This window comes from Aedes albopictus, chromosome 2 (assembly GCF_035046485.1).
Source record: "Aedes albopictus strain Foshan chromosome 2, AalbF5, whole genome shotgun sequence".
Classification (NCBI taxonomy): domain Eukaryota; kingdom Metazoa; phylum Arthropoda; class Insecta; order Diptera; family Culicidae; genus Aedes; species Aedes albopictus.
This window is the reverse complement of record NC_085137.1, coordinates 348,258,832-348,275,471: the sequence shown is the minus strand read 5'-3', so window position 1 is coordinate 348,275,471 and position 16,640 is coordinate 348,258,832. Positions and strand designations below refer to the sequence as shown.

Sequence of the window (16,640 nt, the reverse complement as noted above, 5' to 3'; positions counted from 1 at the left end):
GAAATACTCTACGCTTAGTTTGTAGTAGGCAACCCAGTTTTTGTGCTAGCAAAGTAGGCTATGGGTGCATGCTTTAGCCGGAGGCGACGCCCGTGTCGCCCGGAGGCGTGTCTTTCCAATGATTGGTTCCAAAAAGCTCAGTACTTGGCTCAGTATGCTTATGTGATTCAAGAAATCGTTTCTCCTCTTCGTCTAGTGATTTACAATCTGCGAGTTACAATCATCGTGGGTTGAGGAAACAAATTAATATTTCGCTCTACTGAGACACCTCCTAAAAATCTGATTAGACCGAACAAAAATCTGTTCGTGTTCTATTGATGTTTTTTTCTCGGTTTTTAGGTACCTTATATCAATTTACAAACGATCAAATTAAAAACATGACCCTACAAATGTTTTCATGTCTACTTATATGTGCTCATGCGCTGGTCGGCATATGTATGGTTGTGTGCGTGATTTACTTGGCACATTTATTCCCATTAAAATCCAATAAGAATTAGATTCATAACACTGCATTTTGTATACAAAACACACTTTTCACAATCAATTTGGTGGACCGTGATTGAATAGCATTTCTGAACAATTTTAGGATCTTATCACAGCGAACATGGAAGCTTCATCGTCAATGTTACCATCCATGGAGGATGACTCCGATTGCGAACGAGTCGACACCACCACCAAAGAGTCGGACGACGGCAAGAAAAGTTCCATCCCTTCGAACAATCGCACCTTCCGCCGGCATCTGGATGCCGCCTTTCAGAAGCATGGCTCACAGCTTCCGGATCAGATCACACAGTCTCATTATATTAACAAGTGCAAGCGGTCCGAGGTGGAAAGCTACGTGAACGACTTCGCCACTAGGTCGGAGGAAAGTGTTTACCAAACGATGCAGGACAGCGCGGAGTTTGTACGAGTGACCAACTGGTGCGAGATGTTGCATTCGGCTGGCATGCGGATCACGAGCAACAGGGAGCTTCCATTGGCGCTGAAAACTATTGCCGCGACCGAACAATTCCCGGAGCCGAGCAGGGCCGGAGGAGTTGATTTCCGGCTGTTGTATTCGAACCTTTCAAACATGATGCTCGGGCATCCGGTACAGGAGATGAACACGGCGACGGCGAAAGTACTGAAGGATGTGTATGAGGTAGGTAGTCGAATGGTTAAGCTCTGGTGAAGTAAAATTTCTTCAGATCCGAGTGTTTTTCGAATCTCGATTAACTTTACTGAGATTTTGCTCTATGTGTTTCTTGTGAAATCAGTTCAGCGTGCAATCTGAAACATATATTTAAAGCATCAGAGACGAATGTCCTAGAGCAGTGGTGCTCAGGCTGGAGGATACCGCGGGCCATATCTACAATTCTGGATCGACCTGCGGGCCACATAAAACATCGATGCACAGAAACAATAAAAAGAACAATTCTAAAGCATATTTTTTAAAAATCTGAACTGTTCAATTTAGATTCATAAGTTTGGTTAAGAAAAACGTTTGAGCTTCAAATTGAAATTCAAACAAACAATTAAGAAGTTGCTCCTAGAATTTCATAAAAGCCACTTTAAGAACTTGTCAAGCAGCTTTTACAAGAATTTCTTTTGAATCGCTCCAAAAAGGTTTACTTGATTTTCTCCTGAAATTTCTTGTGGAGTTGCTCCAGAAGGTTTTCGAGAAATTTTTTGAAGTTTCTTTTAGTTTTTCTAGAATTCTCTTGGAACACCTCCAAGATCTCCTCTAAGATTTGCCTTTGGAACTGCTCTGAAGTTACTTCAGGAATTCCTCATTAATCCTTTCCAAGAATTTCTCCTAGAATAGCTTCCAGATTTTAAAGAAAATTTTTCAGGAGTTTCTTGAAGATTTTAGTAAATTGTTTCCATAAGTCTCTTCTAAAGTTTATGAAATACTTCATCATTAAATTTCATCTTTTAAAGTTGCTGCATAAGTTGCTTCAAATGTATTGTTCAAATTTTCCTCAGGCGTTCTAGGCGTATTTTGTGTCTTGATGCAGTTGGTCCTGGAATCTTGTTTGTAGTTACCTACTCCTGGAAATTCTCTTTTTATTGCTCGAGGAATTCATTCTAAAGTTGTTTAAGAAATTTCTGTTAGAGTAGCACTAGGACATTTTTCTAGGAGATGCTCCTATAATTTCCATGCAGTATCGCCACAACTTTCTCATTGAGTTTCTTCAGGTTTATTTTCTCCAGGATGATTTGAGTTTCTCCAAGAGTTTCTCCATATATTTCGCTTAGAGTTGCTAAAAATTTATCTCCAATAATGTTTCCTGGAGTTTCTCCAAAAGGGCACAGGAGACGCTTTATGAATCTCGCCTCAGATTTTTTTCTTTAAGTTCGTTCAGGAGTTTCGCTTGGAAAATTCAAATTGGATTCGTAAGTTTTGCTTCGAAAAATGTGTAAGTCTTATAATATAAATTTAAACAAACAGTGAAAATTAAACAATATTGGCAACCAAGTTGAAATTTGTTGAGAATTTTGTCAAAAGCTTCGTGCTTCGTGTTTTTATGTTCTTCGGAAAGGCGAAATGAGAAATATTTGCTCAGCATTGCATTGACTGCGCTTAAAAACTGCAACTAATTTTTAAATGATTCAAGATTACATTTTTAACAAACTTTCATTTGATTCGTACCACTTATAAATAACTATAAGCTGGCTTCATGACTAAGCTGTAATGCCGAAATATTTCGGAGTTGCGATTTTGAATCTTACCAGAACGGATTGTTCTTTTTGTTTATAAATCATTTAATTTGTGTTCAACACTGTAAAAATTGATCAACAATTTTGTTTTGTTTAATTTTTTAATAAATTTAACGAGTTATTTCAAATAATCGTTCAAAGACGAATTGAAAGTCTTTAAGTACTCCGCGGGCCGCATCTTAATCCTTGGAGGGCCGCATGCGGCCCGCGGGCCGCAGGATGAGCACCCCTGTCCTAGAGGAAGTCTATCTAAAAAAAAACAAAAAAAAAAAAAATAAGTATGGGGTGTTTCAGGTGCTCTGGTTAGACTGTTGTGCCTCGGATTTTTCTTCGAAAATGATTAGTATTTGGGCTATGTATTCATAATCGGAAAACTAGAAAATATTTCATCGGCGAAAATTTTTTTATACATTTTGTATGGGACGTTTTTTTGGCTAAAATAGTAATTATTGATTTTTAGTACGGAAAATATCCAAAAACTCATCTAACTCAAATTTTCCCCGATAGAATATTTTCAAATTCTGCATTTATACATTATAGCCGAAATTCTAACATTCTATGAAGAAACTAACAACTAACACAGATCACACTCATTCCCTACACGTGTGTCTGTCTAAATTACTTGAAACACCCTAGTGCGCAGACTTCAGCCAGGCATCCACCTAATTCCATTGAAGTCTACGTAATTATTGGATGGGGCCTAAACATACTGACTCGGTAACGCCCTTTTTCCGTAAGAGCCAATAATTTCAAACTATTTATTGTTTATTATATTGTTATTAGATAATACGGAGATATTTCATCTCTTCAAGGAAGATTTCTGTAAAAAATCTTCCAAAGATATTTTCACGTTTAAAAAATGATTAAATGAAACAATACATGAACTATTGTGAAAAAGCGTTAGTTATAAATATTTATCGTGTTTGTTTGATATCATTAGTCAACCGAAGCTATCGATAAATGTAAATGCAAATTGATTTTTCCATTCTTGAGAGTAATTTACATGATCAATATCTCTTCCAAAAGTTTCAATTCATTTTCATGAGAGATCATTATCATGTGTTCCTTTGAGAATTCTTGCTTAAGTTCTTCTGGATGTTTTCCTGGAAGTTCTGTCAGCAGTTCCTCTCAAAATTCAATTTTTTCGAAAGCTCCTACGATATTCATCCGGAAAACCCCAGGTAAATTTCCTCCTAAAACATTCTTCACGATTCCGTTCAGCCATTCTTAAGTATTTAATTTCCTCCAAGAATTCTAGCAGATGTTTCTCCGTGTTCGATTATGAAACCGCCATTGGAAATCGGAGTTCGCCGAAAGTTCCTCCAAGATGTTTCCCTTCTTTGGCATTAGAGTAATTTTTGACCCTAACCGTACACAAGCCAGCGAGCTGTTCCCAACGTGATGAAGGTTAAAAGAATTCCTCCGGGATTTCTTTCAGGAGCTTCTCCGAAAAGTATTTAAGAAATTCCAATGAGATTTTTTTTAAGTTCCTCCAAGAAATCGTCTGGAAGTTGATCCGGCTATTCTTCTGGATGTTTTCTGGGAATTCTCCCGGCAGTTTCTCTAGAAATTCTTCCAAAACTCCCTTCGGGTATTCTTCCGAAAAAAATCTCAAAAGGTTCTTCCAAAAGATCTTTTGGGAATTGCTGCAGAAGTTCTCCGAGTATTTCTCCAGAAGATCCAACAAGAATTCTAGCAGATATTCCTCAGTGATCTATTACTAAGGGTATGCGGTATGGGATTTTTTCAAAGCGAAACGAAACGAAACGATATGTGAAATTTCTGATGCAATGCGGTACGAAACGAAACGAAATTCAAAAATGTTTCGTGAGATCGATACGAAATCCGAATTCACTCGGTATTTTTCGAAACGAAACGAAATTTTCGAAAAAGTTCCGTGGAATTTTGCATTTATATATCAAATTGATCAGGAAATGGATGCTGCGTGTTTGCATTTTTTTCTAGCGGTGGCTTGGCGATGTTTCCGTTTAGTCTCATCTTCAAGACTTCATTTGCTACAGTTCAATTAGGTTTGTTGCTGGGGCTGCCGTTTTTTCTACCGTTTCTCACATCAAACCCGACATTGGATTTGTTCGGTAAGCTAAAATGCTAAAATAATAACATACACATGAAAAATAGAACTACTCACAAATTCGGTGATCTAATTAGGAAACATCTCCTCACAAAACTAACAATTGAATTCCTATTAGTATGCATCTTATGCAGAATGAATGACTAGAGGTGTTCAAATATAATTTGAAATGTCTAAACATTTCAGATAAGTACCCAACTTTGCGTGACAAGGGTGTGTAGTATCTAAGTAATCCATGACTCTGAATAAATGTCAGTATGTTATATAGGGCACTGCATACGGCGGTTGCTATGATAAATTTTTCTAAGTCTTTGACATTTCGTGGCCTTGTTGTTTACGATTTGGACTTAGGAAAATTTCGTCGGCTTTCCTTAGGCAGTGTGATTAAATTCAAAAGGTGAGTTTGCGCGCACTGGGAAGTGTGCTAATTTATTACTTACTGCTAAGATTTCACCAAGAGCTTCTCCTCGAATTCTTTCAGGAATTATCGGCGGTTCCCGTCTACAATCGTCCATTACAGTATCGCTGCCTGTCAGGACTTCGGATCGACGATCCACGCCGACAAGGTCAAGTTCCAAATCAACTTGGATGTGCAGCAACTTAGATATTTTGGTGAAAGCCTTCGACCAAGCCTCCGACAACAGCATCATCATCGAAGGGGACACATCGAGAAGCAGGACGATTATGGCTACCTACATCTCCCAGTACTTCATTCAGCGCTACTCCCTTACACCGGAACTCGATTTCAACCAGATCAACTCGTCGATTTCGTCGCACGGCATCTTGACGATTTCGGCTCCGAAGAGGGCAGTTGCGGATGCGGAAGGCCACAAGCCGATTCTGATTGTTCAGACAGGCCAACCGCTGAAGAGAATCAGTGTCGATCACGTAAAGAAGGAGAGCATTACCCACAAATCTTAGTGGGGTGGTGGTCGAGGTTTTACTGTTGCAACAATTTACATGATCAGGACACATTGTTCGCATAGTACTTGTTAATAATTAGCTGAATAAATGATATCAGTTAGTGATTGAATTCCTTTCGGAGTTTCATCAGGATTTTCGTTCGCGATTTCTCCAGTTCTTTCATGATTTCTCCCAGAGTTCCTCCTGGGGTTCCTAAGGGAGCACCTCCGGAGATTCTTCTAGGGGCTTGTTCAGAATTTCTTCTTAAGTTCCCTCCGGGATTCTTCCAGGAGGTCCTACTGACAGCCCTTAAAAGGATCCAACAGGAATTACCCTAGAAGTTCTTTCCGGGAATCCCTTTTGGGATCACTCAGGAGTTCCTTCCGAGATTCCTTTTGATATTTCCCTGGAAATACTTCCAGGGATTGCTACATAAATTCCTTCCGTAGTTTCTCCAAAAATGTATTTCAGGTTTCCTCCAGAAGTTCATTCTGGAATTCCTCAAGGAGCACCTTCAGAGATTTTATATGGGGTTAATTCAGGATATCTTCATAAGCTCCCTCTGGGGATACCTAAAGAGGTTCCACCTAGGATTCATCTAGTAGTTTATTTCGTGATTCTACCGGGAACTCCTTCATGGATTCCTTCAGAGATTCTTTCCGGGATTTCTCCAAATAATCTTTCTAATACAAATTCAAAAAACCCTCGCGGGCTTCTTCCAGGAGTTCCTTTAGTTGTTTTCCGAGGAGTTCTTTCTTATGAGCTGTTTCTAAATTCCTCTAGGTGTTCCATTTGGAATTCCTCAAGGAGTTCCTTCTGGGATTTATGAAGTTGTCTCTAGTGGAATTTGTCCAAGAATCCTGTCTGCATCCAGAAAATCCTGCATTGAGGAAATCTTGTTATCAGGATTTTTTCCAGAATTCCTTTAGGAACATCTTCCGCTATTTTTCCATGACTTTTTTTTTTATCTATTATCGAGATTTTTAGTCCTAGGCTAGTTCATCTCGGGACCCACGCTTTACTTCCCTTTCGAAGGAAGAACTAACATTTTGCGAGTTTGTCGGGAGTGGGATTCGATCCCGGGTCCTCGGCGTGATAGTCAAGTATTCGAACCATCACACCAGGTCCGCTCCATGAACTTTTTCTAGGATTCCTCCAGGAGTTTCTTCACCGGTTCGTTCCATAGTTATTTCTAGAATTCCTTTATTATTTCCTTCCGAGACTTTAGTAGATGTTTCTCCTGGGAACCATCCAGTAGTTTTATTCAGAATTCCTCCAGAAATTCCTTTCGCAATATCTGCAGGAGCTTTTTTTTCGAGATTGATTCAAGCATTTATTCAGGATTAGTCCAGGAGTTCCACTTAAGATTCCTCTAAGAACACCGTGCAGGGTTCTCTCAGTCCCAACAATACCTCCACGGATTCCTCCCGCAACTCCATCTGGGCTTCCTTCACGAACTCCTACCGGAATCTCTTTAATAACTGCTTCCGGCTTTGCTTCAGAAGTTCCTTAGGGGCTGTCCATAAACCACGTGGTCATATTTTTGGGACTTCTCAAACAACCCCCCCCCCCCCCAGCGTGGTCATTAGTCCATACAAAATTTTTTATTCGTCCATACAAAATGGTCATTGGCCGAACCCCCCCTAATGACCACGTGGTTTATGGACAGCCCCTTATGGAATTTTTCCAGATCCTTATGCAATTCCCCCAGGAGTTCATTTTAAACATCTCGCAGATGTTCCCAATGGGAATCCTCCCGGAAATTATTATGAAACCCATCAAGAAGATTTTGTTTTTGGATTTCATACGAAATTACTCAAGAAGATCCATATGAAACTCATCCATGAGTTCCCTATAAAATTCCAGCAGGAGTTCTTCTGACGGAATTCTTCCAAAAGATCCTTCTGAGTTTCCTCCAATAATTTTTTCAGGGGTAACATTTGCCGGATCCGGCCCGCGGGCCGTACGTTGGGCTGCCCTGCTCTAGATGAATCTCAGAAGGAACTCCCGGAGTAATCTCAGAACGAATTCCTGGAGGAATATCGGAATAAATACCTGGAGGAATCCGGGAAATCCTGGAGGAATCCCGGAAAGAAAAAATAGATGAATTCCGGTAGGAATCCTACGAGGAGTTGCTGGAGATATCCCGGAAAGCACTAATGAAAAAATGCCAGATGGAACTTCTTTAGGCATCTCTTAAATAAAAACTGGAAAGGATCCCAAAGGAAGGATCCCTTTGTGGAATCCTGAATAAACTCCTAGAAGAATCTCCTTGAGGAATTCCAGATGGAACTCCTAGAGGAATTTAGAAACTGCTCATAAGAAAGAACTCCTCGGAAAACAACTAAAGGAACTCCTGGAAGAAGCCCGCGAGGGTTTTTTGAATTTGTATTAGAAAGATTATTTGGAGAAATCCCGGAAAGAATCTCTGAAGGAATCCATGAAGGAGTTCCCGGTAGAATCACGAAATAAACTACTAGATGAATCCTAGGTGGAACCTCTTTAGGTATCCCCAGAGGGAGCTTATGAAGACATCCTGAATTAACCCCATATAAAATCTCTGAAGGTGCTCCTTGAGGAATTCCAGAATGAACGTCTGGAGGAAACCTGAAATACATTTTTGGAGAAACTACGGAAGGAATTTATGTAGCAATCCCTGGAAGTATTTCCAGGGAAATATCAAAAGGAATCTCGGAAGGAACTCCTGAGTGATCCCAAAAGGGATTCCCGGAAAGAACTTCTAGGGTAATTCCTGTTGGATCCTTTTAAGGGCTGTCAGTAGGACCTCCTGGAAGAATCCCAGAGGGAACTTAAGAAGAAATTCTGAACAAGCCCCTAGAAGAATCTCCGGAGGTGCTCCCTTAGGAACCCCAGGAGGAACTCTGGGAGAAATCATGAAAGAACTGGAGAAATCGCGAACGAAAATCCTGATGAAACTCCGAAAGGAATTCAATCACTAACTGATATCATTTATTCAGCTAATTATTAACAAGTACTATGCGAACAATGTGTCCTGATCATGTAAATTGTTGCAACAGTAAAACCTCGACCACCACCCCACTAAGATTTGTGGGTAATGCTCTCCTTCTTTACGTGATCGACACTGATTCTCTTCAGCGGTTGGCCTGTCTGAACGATCGGAATCGACTTGTGGCCTTCCGCATCCGCAACTGCCCTCCGGGTTCCGGTGTAAGGGAGTAGCGCTGAATGAAGTACTGGGAGATGTAGGTAGCCATAATCGTCCTGCTTCTCGATGGTCGAAGGCCTTCACCAAAATATCTAAGTTGCTGCACATCTAAGTTGATTTGGAACTTGACCTTGTCGGCGTGAATCGTCGATACGAAGTCCTAACAGGCAGCGATACTGTAATGGACGATTGTAGACGGGAACCGCCGATAATTCCTGAAAGAATTCGAGGAGAAGCTCTTGGTGAAATCTTAGCAGTAAGTAATAAATTAGCACACTTCCCAGTGCGCGCAAACTCACCTTTTGAATTTAATCACACTGCCTAAGGAAAGCCGACGAAATTTTCCTAAGTCCAAATCGTAAACAACAAGGCCACGAAACGTCAAAGACTTAGAAAAATTTATCATAGCAACCGCCGTATGCAGTGCCCTATACCTCGAACCCAATAAGACTCTACAAGTGGCGACGAGGATGAAAAAAAAAGGAAAAAAAATACAATATTGGAAAACAGGATCCACCTCAAGAATTTCGTAGTTCTGCTCCATGTCAGCTTCGCCACTGATTTCAAACTGATGGAACCAAAATCCTCTTTTACGCAACCAAGGGATGAAAATTGGATTGGGGAAAGGACAGCAACTGTAGGACCGGATTGAATAGAGGAGGAGAGGATGACAACTATGGCTGTTGGCGAGTGGTGAAAAAGCAACTTTCATAGGATCGATCGAGGTAGCTGAAGATGAGCGGAAGCATTCAAGGAACAGAAGGGACACTCAATCGACGTTGATCAGTATAACCGTTAACAAGCGTTGAAATCAGTTGCCGTTGTGAAATCCTCGGAACAAGGGAGGAATCCGTCAACTACTTGCTGCTGAGATAAGTAGATTTTTTTGTTTTGCTTTACATATTAGTGTTTCGGCTGTTGCGCCGCGTTGAATTTAGAAAGGAGGAAACAGTGAGAAAATAAGGCTGGCTGTGTGCGGCGCAATGTCAACAACGTTGACAGTAACTTGTGGTATGCTAACTAGAGGCTTAAAGTCTATGGAATAGTAGAGAATATTCTCACGTGACATTTCGTGACATTTAGAATTTTATGAATTTTACCGTATTACTTTAAATTGTGATGATCGATATTGTACAGTTTGTGCTTATTCTGCTTTGAATATTAATTACGTGTGAAGCATTCAATTCACAGTAAACTGGCTTATTTTAAAATGTTGTATTAGGGAAGATAAAAAAAAAAGCATTTTATGATTTGGACCTATAGAACTGAAGCGGTAAAAGTGCTGGCAATCAGCAAATCCATACTGATACTAAATGGTTGATTGATTGATTTGTCTTTAGTCAACCCTTGGTACTAAATGGTTCAATTCTATTAGTTATGGAAATAGTCTTGACTACCTTGGTAAAAGCATAACGTTGTGCATGCCATACGTTATACATCTGAAAAATAGACATTAATGCAACGAAAAATCTTAGATACCTAATATCTGTGGAATTGCTAATAGAGCACTAAGCTTAAAAACAAGGCTCTCTTGTACAATGGTAGCAAGTGTGCATCCCCTGATCAGAATACAGATCTATACAGTGAAGAAAACATGGTCATAGTCAGTAAATATGACACTTAAAAAAAAAATCTTCGGTAGAGAAGTGAAACCGTGAGTTACAATATGAACTATTCTTAGGCTGATGATTAGTACAGATTCAATACAGATTAAAAAACTTAATAATGTTTACATTAATAAATATATTGAAAAGGCGACGTTAGCCAGAAAGATATATTTCTAACATGATATAATATTCACCAGAAATTACACTATGAACAATTTTGGCATATACTAATTGAATTTATCTGCAAATCACCATATTTGTAGCAAATAATACGTTTGATTCACGAAATAATGAGGTTAACTCGTGCATAATCGTAATGTAACAATTAGAATCCAAATGGTAAATTCATTAGTTGACTGAAATAGGCCATTAATTGAATAAGTTCAAGATCTTCAATATAAGATTACGATCGCGGTTTTTAAAACCTTCAATCCCTATATATGGTATCTAGGGCAGCCAGTGTTCTTCTATTTGTCATACGATAAATGAATAGAATGTAAATTTTGGGAGACAAAATTCCAAGTATCTGTGGCAGTATTCACAAAATACTGAAAAAAATTAAACGCTATGTGCCAGAAAGGGAAATGATATACAGTATGTGTTTCGGCCAGGATGTATAGCTCCACGTTGTGTAATTTTAATTTGGCTCCGGGTCCTCTGCTTCGGCGTCACCGTAGGCTCTTTTACCGCAGAGGAGCGAGATCCAACAGTATACTTTATCCATATATTTACGAATATATAATGTAGAACCAGGATGGTTTTATTTATGATCTGGTAGAATCGGAGTGGCCCTCAGTTAAACTGAGGGAAAAATAGAAAAGTAGTGAGAATGATTAATATGATCTTTATTACATAGTTGGCACCCATTGGCGACCCCCGGTTTGCAAAGAAAAGTCTAATAATCTAGAGCAATTCCTGAGATAAAGGTAGGGCTCGGAATAGGAATGATAGGATGTCAAACCACCTGGAGGCGATCCTCAGGTGCAGATAAAACCTGGAGGCGATCCTCAGGTATAACCTAGAGGCGATCCTCGGGTTATTAACAAATCCTGGAGGTGATCCTCAGGTGTAACCTAGAGGCGATCCTCTGGTTATGTATAACAAAATCCTGGAGGCGATCCTCAGGTATAACCAAGAGGCGATCCTCTGGTTATAAACAAATCCTGGAGGCGATCCTCAGGTGTAACCTAGAGGCGATCCTCTGGTTATAAACAAATCCTGGAGGCGATCCACAGGTATAACCTAGAGGCGATCCTCTGGTTATGTATAACAAAATCCTGGAGGCGATCCTCAAGTATAACCTCGAGGCGATCCTCTGGTTATTAACAAATCCTGGAGGCGATCCTCAGGTATAACTTGGAGGCGATCCTCAAATTGTATAGAAAAGCCAGTATTAGAACGAGATTTTTGTAATGTAGTTATTCTAAATAACTGTTCTATACTTTGGAGTTCAAAACAACATCATAAAAAAAAAAATAGAGTAAAAATATGTAAGTTGAAGCAATGGAAAAACTTCAGCTAACATGACACACATGGAAATGATTTAAGAAATGGATAAGGAAAACTTTGCAGCAACCAGACGAAAGGAAAATCCAAAGGCGAACCTTTGAGATTGATCAGAGCCTGAATAAGGTTCACTAAAGACTAAAAATATACATATAAATAATGAAACCCAGAAGTACACAGACAAACCTTGCGGAGATCCTTCGACATGAAACTCATTAATCTATGAGAAAAGTGGAACCCAGACAATACGCAGAATGCTGGTGGCAATCCTCGCGGGTGATTCATATTGATTTCTTTGTGACCTTTTGGCGATACTCAAATGATACTCATGAGTCAAGGTGGAACCCATTTTATGGGATGAGAGTACACAATTATCAGATCTAGAACCTCTGAATAACTATATAAGAATTTTGAATACAACTAATTAACTTAGTTACTTCCAGTTTCAAGATACGAAGAGTACACATATTTGTAAAAACAAAATACACCCAAAAGAATAGCTGCACACCTCGAGGGAGAAAAAAATAACAGTGTTAAAATACAGATCGGAGAAAAATGAAAACTAAAGAGAAGAATAGAAGCAAGATAAAAGTTTAAATGGATAATACTAATATCATCTCATAAATTATGCATAGCCCTACAAGTTACCTTATTCTTTTCCAGACTAAACGATAATGTGTTACGATCATCAAATGTTCGATCCTCTAGTTTGGAATCAATTGACGATATGATAATGATGAAGAAATAACAAAGCATTGAATTAATCAAGCATAAATGTCAATACTATGAAACAAAGGAGAAATGTAGTATCTAAGTAATCCATGACTCTGAATAAATGTCAGTATGTTATATACCTCGAACCCAATAAGACTCTACAGGGTGAAGGACCATTTGGGCTCTGGACCGATTCTGATCACTTTGAGCTGTAAGTCAGCCAATATTGTAGCAATTTACTTGGAGTTTAGCACATCTCACTGCGTAAAAAATCAAGTCATTTGATTCAAAATTGACTGAGTTAGAACGCAAAGTGCCCAAATGATCTCAGATATTTTTTTAAATTTTTAGCAACACATATTGAAAATTTCAAAATTTACACCAATAACCGAATAAGATTACTCCAATGGCTTAAGATCACACCAATGCGTTACATCATTGTGATGATGCTATAAGATTCTCAAACTACAAATAAGCCACAATCTTCAAACCAATCGTTACCTCCACTAGATTTGCCTGGTTCAAACGAAAAAAAATTTTCCAGAATTATCCCCTGAAAAAGACTGTAATACGAGTCGAAACGTTGGAAAATAGGGAATCGCGCCACTTGGGCGGTGGCTTCTATATTCGTCTGTTTTCCACTATAACTCAGTCAAATTTGAACCAATTGACACAACTTTTGGAATGTGGTGAGATAGGTATAGTGTCTACCCGTGCACAACATTTCAAGTCAATCGGTTCAAAATTGACTGAGTTATAGTGGAAACAGACGAATATAGAAGCCACCGTCCAAGTGGCGCGATACCCTATCTAAAACTTTCATTTAACTCCCCAAGACTGCAGTGCCAGAATTAGTAGCTCTGTGAGATGATCTAATATCGATTATTTATCAGAAGCATGAAGCATATGATGTGGAAACATCAACTACTAGATGTTTACCAATCAAGCTAGAGAAAGCTTGAAATCTACAACTTTAAAATAAATGCTAGATGATTGAATTTATTTTCTGATACCCTATCCCTACAGAAACTTCTACGGGATTTCTTATTAACGAAAGAAATAAGTGCTTAACCGTGAATAGCGTTTCGTCATACACAGGCCCGGATCAAGGATTGCCCGAGGCCCGAGTGGATGCGAAGGTCCCTTGGTGATGAGCATACCACAATTTCTCTGTTTTCAAACAGTATTTGAGCAATGCAATATGAAACATAAAGTGGGTGTATAATAACCAAAAAAGGTCTTTGTAGGGGTGCCTAAAATGTGGGGGCCCGGAGCCCGAATAACCACCCCCGGCCACCCCCTTCCCCCCGTACATCCAGCCCTGGTCATGCAGATGTAATGGTAAATCCCTTTCAAGAGTTCCACTAAAAATTTTATGCAATTCAGTAACATAATTTACATTTTATATAACTCATTTTGGTATCATAATGGCCAATTTTTCCGAACTGGCTCATTATGCAACTGAAATGAGTTGCATAATGAAAAATAGTTGTATAATGTTCATAATGCAACTCATTTGAGTTGCATTATGAACATTATGCAACTCAAATGGGTTGCATTATGAAAAAAATCTTTGCATAAAATTTTGTATGGAACTCGTTGCAAAACTCGATTTTTCAGCACTCTTCGTATTTATCCAACTCGGCAAGCCTCGTTGGATAAATGTACGACTCGTGCTGAAAAAATCAACTTTTTGCAACTCGTTACATAAATAACTATAAACTATTTCAAAAAGGGCATTTACACAATGAACTTGTTTACGAAATTTATTAGACATTCCGCGGAATTCCGTTTAATTTCTTCAAAATCTATTTTTTGAAGGCGAATTTTTTAGAATTTGACGAAACGAAACGAAATTCAAAATCATAAATTTCGCCTGGTTGAATTCCGTGGAATTCCGCGGAATTTCGTTTTGAGGTGTATTTTGCGAAACTTTTCGGTATACCGCATACCCTTATCTATTACAGAACATAATTAACATGAAAATTCGACTAACAGTGATCGATAAAGTTAGTTAAAACACAATAATACCAAAACTACCAGAAATTTTTAGTTTTCTGATTCCTTTTCCATCTAATTCCTAGGAAACACTGGCCGACCTCAAACGAACCGACAACAGCGACAAAGTGGCCCTGCTTCGTCCACCTACCTTCCTGGGGCCGAGACCATCCACTACCGAGAGCCTCAGCCACGACGGCCCTGGCGCCTTCTTTACCGATCGCAACTTGAATCCGCTGCAAATCCCGTTCGACAAACTTTTCCAGACTCAGCACACCGATATGAAGTAGATTTAGGGGGAAGGGTGATGATTTCTTTCATTGTTACCGAACAAAAAAGACTGACTTGAATAAATGAACCACTGAATTCTCATTTACTTTCTGGTGTCTGCATTGTTGGTTTTATAATTATTTATTTTCGACTTTTGCTCAAAATAGTTAACCATGTTCACAGTTGTTTTTTTTTCTTACATTTTCGATCGTCTTACATTAATTGTTTTTGAGTCGATAAGGAGTGCTTTACTTAGCGTATTGTTCGTGTACATCGAAGTGTGTTGGTTGGATCCGACTTTGATTAAATATACTAAAATTTATCTGCTGCTGGTTCCTTTTTCGGTGCGTATTGACCGATGATGATCGCAAACAACTTCTTTGATTGTTTTATGATTTTTAATTTTATCTTGATACATCTAGATTTCTTTGGTGATTGTTACGTTGAATGTACATTTTAGTAGAAACTCTTTATGAAGTAGAATATTAGAAGAAAAACATTTTCATATAAACTCTTCCGAAAAAAGGTAGTAAGAATATATATTCTAAAAATTGACAAAAATATCCGTTCTGTTGAGTTGCTGTGACATAAAATGATCCTTCTATTGTAAATATGTTCTTTTCATCTATGTGTTTGAATATTTGTAACTTTCTTGGATAAAAGCTTTGATAGAAAATAACGAAAACGTCTGTTGAATATGTGTTTATCTGTTAACAATAACATAGATCTCTTCTATAGAAATAACATAATCGAGTTGCAAGCTTTTTATAACAATACCAACACTTTTCTTCACAGCGTATTCAAAAAAAAAAATCATCTGTATGCCTGTCAAAACTTATAAAATTGTGTTCCATTTGAACAAAATTGCAGAATTTTGTTTTGCCATTTGGTTTACTACAAACCATTGTAGTCTATTTCAAAACATGTGATTTGTTTGTAAATTACGAGAATAGTGTTTGTGGTACTTGTTCTGAATTGAGTAGATTTGGCGTTGCAAATATAAACAGATGCTGCTGGAAGGCTTAAGTTGTTCTCGAAACTTTTTTCTTCAATAAATAATGTAGGTACATTGTGCAATACGTAAAATCCTTCATTTTAATCGAAGCGAAATTTGAAACTGTAACTGACGGGTTTAGCTGTTATAGGTACATGACTTTGAAATTTGTTTTTGTTACAATACAACTGTACTGCTAATGCCGCAATCTTTCTACAGTTAGGCTTATCTGTGGTTAGACGAAATATAGTACAAATATTATGTACTATACTCAGTACACAGTGTCTAGACGCCATGTTAAGCGCCGTCCATAAATTAATTAGACTTATTTCGGGCATCTCAGATCCCCTCCCCCCTCGTAGACTTTTGTCCATACACAATTTTCAAAATTTGTATGAAGCGTAGACTTTAGCTAGACCCCCAGAGACTTTGACCAGAGTCTACATAGTTTATGGACAAGCCCTTAGTGGTTGGTGAAGTGGCAAAAACAAACATTAATAAATTTACCCATATAATCTACTCATCGCCATCCAAAATCAGACAAATAGCAAAACTTGTTCTAACAGTCCACAGCCTAGCAAAGGGCGATGAAGCGATAGCAGCACGCCTTTAACCTCCTTGAGAAATGCCCAAACTAAAGGCCGAAACGTTGGAAGATGTAAAGCAATT

At 38.6% G+C, this 16,640-nt stretch overlaps 2 protein-coding genes across 2 annotated transcripts; both read left to right on the top strand.

Annotated features, from left to right (window-relative positions):
* The first annotated feature begins 494 nt into the window (after positions 1 to 494).
* On the top strand, positions 495 to 15,083 carry LOC109430822 (uncharacterized). Its single transcript, XM_019706908.3, has 2 exons — positions 495 to 1,141; positions 14,794 to 15,083. The coding sequence occupies exons 1-2, from the start codon at positions 605 to 607 to the stop codon at positions 14,995 to 14,997; spliced, it is 741 nt and encodes a 246-aa protein (XP_019562453.3). The 5' UTR covers positions 495 to 604; the 3' UTR covers positions 14,998 to 15,083.
* On the top strand, positions 5,065 to 6,480 carry LOC134288294 (uncharacterized). The gene is made up of 2 exons (XM_062852686.1): positions 5,065 to 5,189; positions 5,274 to 6,480. Exons 1-2 carry the CDS (start codon positions 5,083 to 5,085, stop codon positions 5,776 to 5,778), a joined length of 612 nt encoding a protein of 203 aa, XP_062708670.1. The 5' UTR covers positions 5,065 to 5,082; the 3' UTR covers positions 5,779 to 6,480.
* Positions 15,084 to 16,640: the final 1,557 nt, after the last annotated feature.

Excerpts from the sequence above, each read along its gene's own strand:
- LOC109430822 (XM_019706908.3), top strand. The coding sequence starts at position 605 with ATGGAAGCTTCATCGTCAATGTTACCATCCATGGAGGATGACTCCGAT. Across the intron at positions 1,142-14,793 it reads TACTGAAGGATGTGTATGAG|GAAACACTGGCCGACCTCAA; the intron begins GTAGGTAGTCGA and ends TCTAATTCCTAG.
- LOC134288294 (XM_062852686.1), top strand. The coding sequence starts at position 5,083 with ATGATAAATTTTTCTAAGTCTTTGACATTTCGTGGCCTTGTTGTTTAC. Across the intron at positions 5,190-5,273 it reads AGTGTGATTAAATTCAAAAG|GAATTATCGGCGGTTCCCGT; the intron begins GTGAGTTTGCGC and ends GAATTCTTTCAG.